General features: G+C 31.7%; 1 protein-coding gene across 1 annotated transcript in view; it reads right to left on the bottom strand.

Annotated features, from left to right (window-relative positions):
• Positions 1–4,717: 4,717 nt before the first annotated feature.
• Positions 4,718–10,927, bottom strand: part of LOC111048920 (glycogen phosphorylase) — a 30,965-nt gene continuing 24,755 nt past the window's right edge. The window contains exons 14-16 of the mRNA XM_039428383.1: positions 9,396–9,658; positions 8,746–8,812; positions 4,718–6,361 (exon numbers count right to left, since the gene is read on the bottom strand). Coding sequence (XP_039284317.1) covers positions 6,206–6,361; positions 8,746–8,812; positions 9,396–9,658 — 486 coding nt within the window. The 3' untranslated portion in view covers positions 4,718–6,205. The remainder of the gene's footprint in view (positions 6,362–8,745; positions 8,813–9,395; positions 9,659–10,927) is intronic.

The raw sequence follows: 10,927 nt of genomic DNA, 5'->3' as shown, positions 1-10,927 counted from the left end.
AGGTCAATGTAACTCAGTGAGCGCGAGGTCTACTGTTCACAGAACTACTAGTTACTTACTTTCCGTGTCCAGGATCACCAGTCTTCTATTTTTCTATATATTTCGCTCCCAAAATTTAGCCACCCGGAGGGCTTTGTCGTTGCTTTGGAGGAGGTCGTCATGAGAGCAGTTTGTGTCAAGCAACTCGCACTGCAATAGGTGAGTGTAGTTTTGTTCCAGGCCTACTACTAGTTATTCGCATATTTTGTAATTTCAATTTTTTCCTCTTTCCGAACTACCGAACCTTTGAAACATTTCGAATGGATGTAATCTATCACATGATGTATTAGAAGCTATTTTGTTATGTACAAAACAAAATCTGCCCGCTTATCATTTTAATTTCTAAGGACCGTATGCAGATACTCGATTGAAACGGAGAAATGTCAGCTGCTCGTTTAAACCCAGTATGAAACAACGCATTATGATAGATGATGCAACCATATCTACAAGTAAACGTGGTTTAGCGTTAATCGTAGTGTTAGCATATGGTCCTAATTCAAGCAAGAACAGAAACAATTAGCCTAGCTTGAATAACATTTTTCTTATATACTTTATCTGAAACACTTATTGACATGGGCTACTTTTAAACTAATAAAACAAAAAATCTGGTGTGGCGCACTCACAAAACTTTCCTTGCCGTTATGAAAATTGATCACCTGACACTAGTGTTCCCGCGCATCTCAAGTCTACTATTTAAAGATTTGAGCCAGCTGGTGACAGGGCAATAACGCTGGAGACACACGAGGTCTGCTATCTCTTCATAGTGAATGATTTAATAGAATCAACAATAATTTGCAATTGAATAATCACATTTTCTCGAATTAAAAGCTTATTTTCAATTTTAGGTAAAAATGTTACTGAACATCAATTGTAGAAATTTTCATGCTCATCCAATCTACTCCACTTTTTTTTTCAATTGTATCTGAAGCCTGATAATTGGGAATCTATCTGCATTGATGGGGCGGAGCTCCTGAAATTTTTACAGATATGGGACTTGTGGCAGTTGATAGAGCTTATCGATGACTATTTTAGGTATGAATTTGATCAAAATCGTTGGAGCCGTTTCCGAGAAAATCACGAAGAACCCTGTTTTTGACAACATTTTCGCCATTTCAGCCGCCATTTTGAATTGCATTTGATCGAAATTGTTCGTGTCGGATCCTTATAGTGAAAGGACCTTAAGTTCCAAATTTCAAGTCATTCTGTTAATTGGGAGATGAGATATCGTGTACACAGACGCACATACACACACACACACACACACACATACATACATACAGACCAATACCAAAAAACCAGTTTTTTGGACTCAGGGGACCTTGAAACGTATAGAAATTAAGAAATTGGGGTACCTTAATTTTTTCGGAAAGCAATACTTTCCTTACCCATTGTAATAGGGCAAGGAAAGTAATAAATCTTATAGCACCCTTTATTTTTAAAAAACTTTAAAATAGTTGAACAACTAGTTTCGGTTTACACCATCTTCAGATTTTTTAAAAATAAAGGGTGCTATAAGATTTATTTTGTTTTATTTACTTTATCTGAAGTTTATCCACAGGTAGAATTCCTGAAGTATTCACAGAGAATCAATGAATATGAAGACATAAATTAATATTCTAACCGATAAGCTGACAAGTTCGAGAAAAACTAGAAAATATCTAGGAAACGTATGAGAAAACGAGAAAAGAAAGGTTCCAAGGGAGATTATTAAGCTATTGGAGAAAAGAAGAAATCTTAAAAAATTTGGCAGACAAAATAGAATTCAGTGAAATCTTGAAAGTTATCAGTAACAAATGGAATGAATGGATTAATGAAAGAAAAACAAAGAGACCTTTAAATTCAGAAATAGAATTCAGTGAAATCTTGAAAGTTATCAGTAACAAATGGAATGAATGGATTAATGAAAGAAAAACAAAGAGACCTTGAAATTCAGAAAGAGTTCAACAGAAAACAACTAGGTACTTGAAAGAACACAATGATTTGTATAAAAGATGAGAGAGGAAATGAAGTGAGAAAATAGAAGGTATACTTGGGATAATTTGAGAGTTCTATGAGGATCTGAATAAAAAAGATGAACAAGAAGAATGTAACTCAGAACGAGGAATATGAGAACATGAATGTAGAAATAAAGAATGTCCACCGATATTGAAGAGTGAGCAAAATTGAGCATCTCAAGGAGGGAAAAGCAACAGGCCCTGATAGAATATCAAACGAGGAGATAAAAGCAGGAGGCGAAAGATTTATTGATATAATAACAAAAATATTCCATCTATGTCTTATGAGAGGAAAGATTCCTGAAATATGGCTCTAAGCTAACTTGATATTACATTTCAGAAATCAAGAAACTCAGAACAAGTGTGAGATCGATGGAAAGGATAATGATATGAGTGAAAAGAATAGATAGGAAAACGCACACATACACTTTATGCTTCTATGGAAAAATATAATTATACCCCAGCATCTGCTGATTATTGCCTTTTGAATTGTGTAGCTTTCTATTTGAAATTTTTGTAATTGTTTAAGGAAGCAATAAACGGATTATTTTTTATTTATCTTTTTTTAATCATTTATGCCCACATGGAAAAAAATTATGACAGAACAGAATTAAATGTTCAATTATTTTTTTATAATTTTCACAAGATTATATCGTTACACATTAATTAATTATTAATTCGCGTATTTTTAAGTTTAATTTTTTCCTTTCCGAATTACCGAGACTTTGGAAAAATGTGAATTTGGATGTAATCTATTACAGAATAAATAGGGATAGTCAGGAACATGATGTATTATTTCAAAAAATTGATAACGTGACGCTAGTGTTCACGCGCATCTCAAGTCAATATTCTGCTATCTCTGAATGATAGAATCAACAGTTGCCTCTCTCATTAAGTTTGCATTTTTGAATAATCAAATTTTCTCGAATTTGGAGCTTATTTTCAATTTTAGGTGAAAATGTTACTGAACATTAATGGTAGATAGAGTTCTTCATGCTCAATCTTTTACACTTAAACTTTTTCGTTTAAATTGTATCTGAAGCCTGATAATTGAGAATCTAAAATCAAACTTTGCATAGATGGGGCGGAGCTCCTGAAATTTTTACAGATATGGGACTTGTGGCAGTTGATAGAGCTTATCAATGACTATTTTAGGTAAAAATTTGATCAAAATCGTTAGAGCCGTTTAGAGAAAATCGCGAAAAACCCTGTTTTTGACCTTAAGTTCCAAATTTCAAGTCATTCCGTTAATTGGGAGATGAGATATCGTGTACACAGACGCACATACACACACACACACATACATACATACAGACCAATACCCAAAAACCACTTTTTTGGACTCAGGGGAAACTTGAAACGTATAGAAATTTAGAAATTGGGGTAGGTACCTTAATTTTTTCGGAAAGTAATACTTTCCTTACCTATGGTAATAGGGCAAGGAAAGTAAAAATCAGACTATAGAATTATTCATCATAAATCAGCTGACAAGTAGTGATTACACAGATGTGTGGAGAAGCCAGTCTATTGCTGTATTTCCATAAGGTCTATAGTTTCAATCAGGTACTTATGGATGAGAATACTGCGTGAGGTCTACTGTTCACAGAACTACTAGTTAATTAGCATGTCACTCTCCCTTGGTGGGCGGAACACAAGGGTTGAGTAGTAAAGCAGCTTCCAACATGGAATAATAATAATAGTAATGCCGAGTTACCTAGCTGGCTAAGGTCTGGTGTCAGAGTTTTCAGGTTGCACCTGATCGATTTCAGGGGCAGTCACTCAACGACTGCTTTGAGGTAGCCGGGACCGATGATTTAACGTGTCCATCCGAAACACGGGAGTGACCCGAGAAAAATATCTAGCCAGAGTCGGGATTCGAACCCGGGCCTCTGGTTTACAAATCAGCTTCTAAAGCATTTGACTACGGCCACTCCATGTTATTAAATTGATAAAAGTGGAGTTGGCAAATAAAACTGTTTTTCAAATCAAACAATTTAGCTGTAACTTGACCATCCAACCAAATAACGATCTGTGATCAGAAAGGTATTCTTTATCTATTTCCTCCCAATGAAATCTGATCGCAGATGACTCTGTGTGGCTAGGCTCTAAAAAAACAGCATTCATTGTTGACAAAAATTATATACATGCTAATATTTTCCATACAAGCTTTTCAAAATGAACTTATCATTTAATATAAATCATATTGTACAATCTAGGTGGATTTCTATTTTTCACATAGCTATTATTCAATCTGACTGCCTTATAAGACACATTTGATAATAGTTTCTATGTCTATGATACATGAGTGAACCATAGAATATCCATCTCTTTAAGGATGCCGTGCCCAACGAGATAGCAAAGGTACCACGATACAGCTGTCAGCTACAATCATCATTATTCTAAATGTTTTTCTCTATGTCAAATTCACTATTCACTTGACTATATTTACTATGTCTATTGATAATTAGCAATACAATACAAAAATCGATGATAGAAAATTAAACGGAAAATTAGTAAGTGCTTGATAAGCTAAATTTGTAGAGATGGAGAGATGCTCCATGTATTAAAATATATGTAGAATAGAAAAAATAGAATTTAAGCATTGTGTTAGGAGAGGTTATCCATTATTTTGGAACAAGCAGACAATAATGGAGTTTCTTTAAAAATAAAACTATTACAATGTATTACTATATTTCAAAAATAGTTTAATGTATATGGCACATACTAGAAGTATTATATAAATAATTCAACTTTAAAATATTTCATTTATCAAAACCAACATAATATTATATTTCAATAACATTGATTAAAATTCTACAAATACATTTTCAAATGGATAACATTCAATATTGTTCTAAACTTTAAAAAATAAACATTTATTTGAACTAATTTTTTCTAAAATCTGTTGAACTAAAAACAAAAAAATGACTAAAATTCTTTCTAATGCAGTTATTTTTAAGATGGCAGCTATGTTTCTAATTTTTATTTTAAAATTGTGATTATGCATATGAAAATAGTCAAATTCTTATGTTTATATGATTTTGAAAGAAATTTCTAATTTGGTTGAAAATCTCAAAAATGGACAAAATACAATTTCACAGGTTGGATGTACACAGTGTACATAATATCAATAAATTTTAATTACAATATATTACGCAAAAATTTAAGTAATTTAAATTAAGTGAGAACAACACATTAACCAGCAAAATTGTTTATAATGCAACTATTGAGCACAGCTAATAACAGGAGAGTTGAAGAAAATTGTTATAAAAATTACACAGAAAACTTTTAAAAGATTATAAATCTAATGTAACTTTTTATTTGTGTTTAAAATAAAATAAAATTCAAATAACACACAAATTAAAAGCTAATTAAATTTTATAAATATATAGAAATATTTTTCGGTGGTACGATAATTAAATTCAGTAAAAAAATATCAACTACAGTATAGTGTCCTAGGAATAGCGCCCAGTTGTGAATCATGACTTTCTGTTACCTGTTTTCGGCATCTAATTCGAATTGATTAGTTCAAGTTAAACTTCTGATAAGGTTCACTCTAATTTTATGGCACACAAAATGATTAAACAATGGCATCAGTTAACAATAATAAAACTGAAAAAAACAATTATATATATATATACTTGAAAACAAACTGATTATAACAGTCTTCACAATATTAAGTTCACTAAGACTGAGAAAATATAAAAAAAATATATAAGTTAATATTGACATTAAATTAAACTGATATAACAGTTTAAATTACATTAAGTTCATACTGTGAGAGTTGTAGTACAGAGATGGACATACAAATTCATTTTTTCCTATGATGAGAGACCGAAGTATCTTGATTTTTTTTTATGTAACACTTAATTCTTGTTAGGATTATGAAGAATATAATGGGCTGAATTATTGGAGTGATTTGAGTGACATGATACACTTTTCAAGTTGGAAGAAACGTAGTAAATCGGAAGACAGTTTACAGTCACTTTTCGTGTAGTTGAGAAGTTGATATTGTGGTAATTATTCATATTGAATGAAAAAGACTAAGAAATTGTCAAAAACCACAGATTTATTGATACTTAGAAAGACAATTTCTTAGTCTTTTTCTTTCAACAGTTTACAGTGTTTGATAAATAATTCTACTGATGTGTTGTGGGATTGCATGGTTAGAATTAAGCTTCACGAGGCTCATGTGGCGCGGGTAACTTCTCCCAGGATGGCTCGATGTCCCAGATCTCCCGGGCGTACTCAGCGATTGTTCGGTCCGAAGAGAACTTGCCGGCCGAGGCGATATTCATGATCGCCATTTCTGCCCATTTCGACGCATCCTATCATCAACAGACGTTATTAGTAAGTCAGTCAATGTTTCTAATAGTCAACTTGAATGTGGTACAAAGATATAGTAAGCTTCAATAGGAAAGTAAGAGGTATAATTTCTTACTTGAGGGATAATTAATTTCCTGATCATTTTCATAATCATTAAATTTGATACTCCAATAAGAAAACTATTGCGGTCTTCCTGGATATACGCAAAGCTTTTGATACAATACCTCATAATACTTTGTTCAATAAACTGGAGTCCTATGGTTTCAGAGGAGTCTCGCTTAAATTGTTCAAAAGCTATCTGAGTAATAGAACCCAGTCCCTAACCATAAATGATCAATCTAGTGTAACTAACTTAACTTCTTATGGTCTTCCTCAAGGTACTGTACTTTCTCCCATCCTTTTCATACTCTATGTAAATGACTTTTTAAATTTAAGACTTCTAAACTCAACTGTGATATCCTTTGCAGATGATACTGCAGCTATTTTTCACGGTAATTCATGGAATGAAGTTCATACCATAGCTGAAAATAATATGCTTTTAATTAAGAAGTGGTTAGATAAGAATACCTCAAGTTTAAATATTGAAAAAACTAATTACATAACTTTCTCTGCAAAAAGAGTAGGGCAGCCTAACGAGAATCAAGATTTGAGACTCCATTCCTAGTGCAATTTAAACTTGGGTAAATGAGATTGTCCCACCATTAAAAAAGTCAATAATACTAAGTACTTGGGAATCATAATTGATGAAAACCTTAAATGAGATGTTCATATTAAATACATATGTAGAAAAATTAGATATTTATCTTTTAAATGTTACCAAGTTAACAGAATTCTTAATAAGAACCACCTGAAAATGATGTATCATGCTCTAGTCAAGTCAATTCTGCAGTATGGCATAGTTGTTTGGGGAGGTTGTTTCAACTGTCATATTGCTGAATTATTTGTAGCACAAGAACTGATAATTAAAACTATATTTAGCAAACCCAGGCTCTATCCAACGGATATGGTTTTTAGTGATTTTGAGGTCATGACTATACGTCAATTATACATAAAAACCGTAATTGAGTACTTAATAAAATATAGATCTGATTTTCCTCTCACAATAAACTCTACACTTAATTATTATAATCTAAGGGCCACTGCTAACAAATATGTAACCTATAACAATAAGTAACCTATGTAATTATAACCTATATGCATCACGAATATTATGCACTTTCAAGTGTAATAATAATTTGTTTCATCTTTCTGATCAACCGAGATACAAATTTTTTAGTATAATGTATATTTGGACTGTAAATTTTTGTGATCTTCATAAAAGTGTTTTCATAACCTCATTTGAACTATTTTTATCAAAATTAGGGAGAGGAACAGTTTTGGGTTTATCCTGTTGATTCTCTCCCAATCATTAATTTGATGTTGTGATTAAGGAATGTAATAAATGTAATGTATAAGGAGGCAGTTAATCTGCATAGGTACTAAAATAATAAACCTCATTCCAAATCACTTGCTCATGGACAATAAGATCAGCGGAAAAATTAAACTGGATATAAAAAACTGGACATACAGTAATTTCTTCTTCCATTTAGATATATGACTCAAGATTTCTGCTCCAGCATTGTTTTTTCTTCAGTTTTTTCATTTTTCAGTGGACTCACTTACCTTTATTTTGAGTATCTATTCCTCTGTTTTCTTCCTTCCCCCCATTTCTCCCTTCCATTTTTCCTCATTACTTCTCTTCTCTTCTTTGCCTGCCTATTACATGGGAAACCATAGTTGGCTAGGTATCTTCCTCTCTTTTTTCTCTTCTCCAACACACCCAACCACAAAGCCCATGGTTTTTTATATTTGTAACATTTTATTGTGTTTTATTTGTTTCGTAATTCTTTGTAATTTTGTTTTGTATTGTTTTGTGTGTTTTAAATAAATTGAAATAAATTAAAATTGATCAAGTATGACAATGAATATATATTAAATCCAATACTATATTAGATCCAATTGATCATGAATAATTAATTCAAAAATATTAATTGACATTTCAAAAACAACAAAAAATAATATAAACACTTGATAAATTTTCTTCAGCATTGGCCTTCAAGTCGTCTGCCATCATCATGAATATTACAAACGCAGTTGATCAAGGGAATTTAAAGTTGTAATAGTATACGAGTATTGTTTGATGGAAATATTTCGTAATCAAGAACTTGCTTTTAGTTTTCTAAGAAAAATAACTTTAAAAAATACATTTTAAAGATGGAAGTAAACCCTGAGTAAAAAAATCTCATGCAAGATTAATAACAGGGTGGATTAATAAAAAACATAGGAAGAAAAGCTTTTGATGCAAAATTTTAAAATTCTATGAGAAAACGAAATGACGGCAGCTTACCATGTACACCTCACTGACTTTATCTTGAGCTTTGATGTATGCATCATAGTCGGCCAATAGATAGAATCTGTAACAGAGACATTCATGAGCATTTTAACAGGAAACAATAATCAATTATTGTATAATACCATGAAAAATAACACACATAGTGTTGAATTTTTACATAGTGTGTGAATACAGTATACAGTACTCGGATACTGTTTAGTAGACGTTAATTTTCAAATAAAATACCACTATTTATATAGGTAGAAGATATTATTTATAATATGAGTTTTCAGAGTATTTGATAGTACAGTATAATATATAATAATTAGAAATTCAATTAATTTTTTATGATCCATTCCAAACCAATTTAACAATATTTCAATATCATATTTCCATCTATAACATTCAATAAATATTTCCAATTGACTTGTTGAATAAAATTATTGATGATTTAATAATAACAGGCTAGTTAGCAACTAATTGTCGACTATATCTAGAACAGTATCTAGAGATAAAGACTGGTTTCTAGGACACTATAAAATCGAATGGACGATTATATCTTTACATAGATTTAAAAGATAATAAATGTTTAGGAGCATTCTGTGAAAAAGTAGTTCAGTTTGATTTATATCTGTCAACATTAAGTGACTTGATCACTGGCATACCTGTCGTATTTGAGCAGGACATCAGCAATATCCTTGAACTCGTCGGGATTGCCACCGCTGAAGAATCCATTCTGAATCTGGTCGATGCACTGCTTCAGTTCTGGGTTGGAGTTGTAGTACTTCATGGCATCGTAGCCGGTTTTCTTCAGGTCCTCCACCTCATCGACTGTCATTCCGAAGATGAAGATGTTCTCACGACCCATTTCCTCGGCCATTTCCACGTTGGCTCCATCGAGGGTACCAATTGTCAGAGAACCGTTCAACTGAACAAAACAGAAACACTTCATTCTAGACAAGTATTTTCAAAAAAATAATAGAAACTAGATGGTACAAGTTATTACTGAATAATAATAATTACCGTATTTCAAATTCCAATGAAAGCTATGTAAATAGAACTAAGGAAACGAAAGAAAGATTATTTTCTTCTGCTATTTAGTTCTTCGGTCAATATTTGCAGTAGCAGAAGTCCTCAGTTCTATTTATAAAGCTTTCATTAGTTATTTGGAATAATAATTATTCCAAATATATAAATATAATTATACAGCAATAATATTCCAGCAGTTGGTTAAGTGTAATTTTTAATAAATCCATTTCTATCAATTTAAATCAATTTCTAATTGATTATTTCAAATATATCCAATAAAGCTATATAAATAGAACTAAGGACTTCTTCTAATGCAAATATTGACCGAAAAACTAAATAGCAGAAGGAAACGAAGAAAAGAATAAAATTATTTCTATTGCTATTTAGTTTTTCTGTAAATATTTGCAGTAGCAGAAGTCCTCAGTTATATTTATAAAGCTTTCAATGTATATTTTATTAGCAGTTGGTTGACTGAAATTTCGAATAAATCTTCAATATTTGATACAATTTACTTGTAAGTTACCTGTCATTCAATTCAAATGCAATTCTATTCTTTCGAATCTTACAGAAATATAATTAATTTCGAAATCAATTAAGCAATCGATAAAAATTTCAACATTGATAGTGTGAGATATGAACATAGTATTTAAATAATGGAACCACGATGTAATTGATGAAAATGCTGACGGTAGAACGGGTCATATGAACTGACGAACAGGTGGGGCTCGTCACATTCGGATCTGTTGTCTATTTTGCTGTCATACAGTTTGCTGCCTCTAAGATCCGAGTAAAATTGGAACGCTGGATGACAGGTGTGTGTGACTGGTTTTATAAGGTGGAAAAAGAGGTATCAAGCCAAACCTCTGTAACGATTTTTTGTTATTTTTCTCACATAAAATGTCTTGTACTTGGATAATGAGTGTGAAACTAATAAATGCAAGACTGAATGACAGTCGAACATGACAGATTCAACAAGAGCAAAAATATAGATTTCTTGAACTAGAGTTCCGACGCTTCAGACCTCTAGACCTTGGATATCTTATATGCAAATTTTACAATACGTTATAAAATACAATATGACTTGATAATATTAGTAAGTCCTAGATATCCGTTCCCACGAAGTTATCATGTGATAAACTCAATAACTTAAATAACTAGAGAATTGTGT

This window comes from Nilaparvata lugens, chromosome 5 (genome assembly GCF_014356525.2).
Source record: "Nilaparvata lugens isolate BPH chromosome 5, ASM1435652v1, whole genome shotgun sequence".
NCBI classification, from domain to species: Eukaryota; Metazoa; Arthropoda; class Insecta; order Hemiptera; family Delphacidae; genus Nilaparvata; species Nilaparvata lugens.
This window is presented reverse-complemented; position numbering and strand designations above follow the sequence as displayed.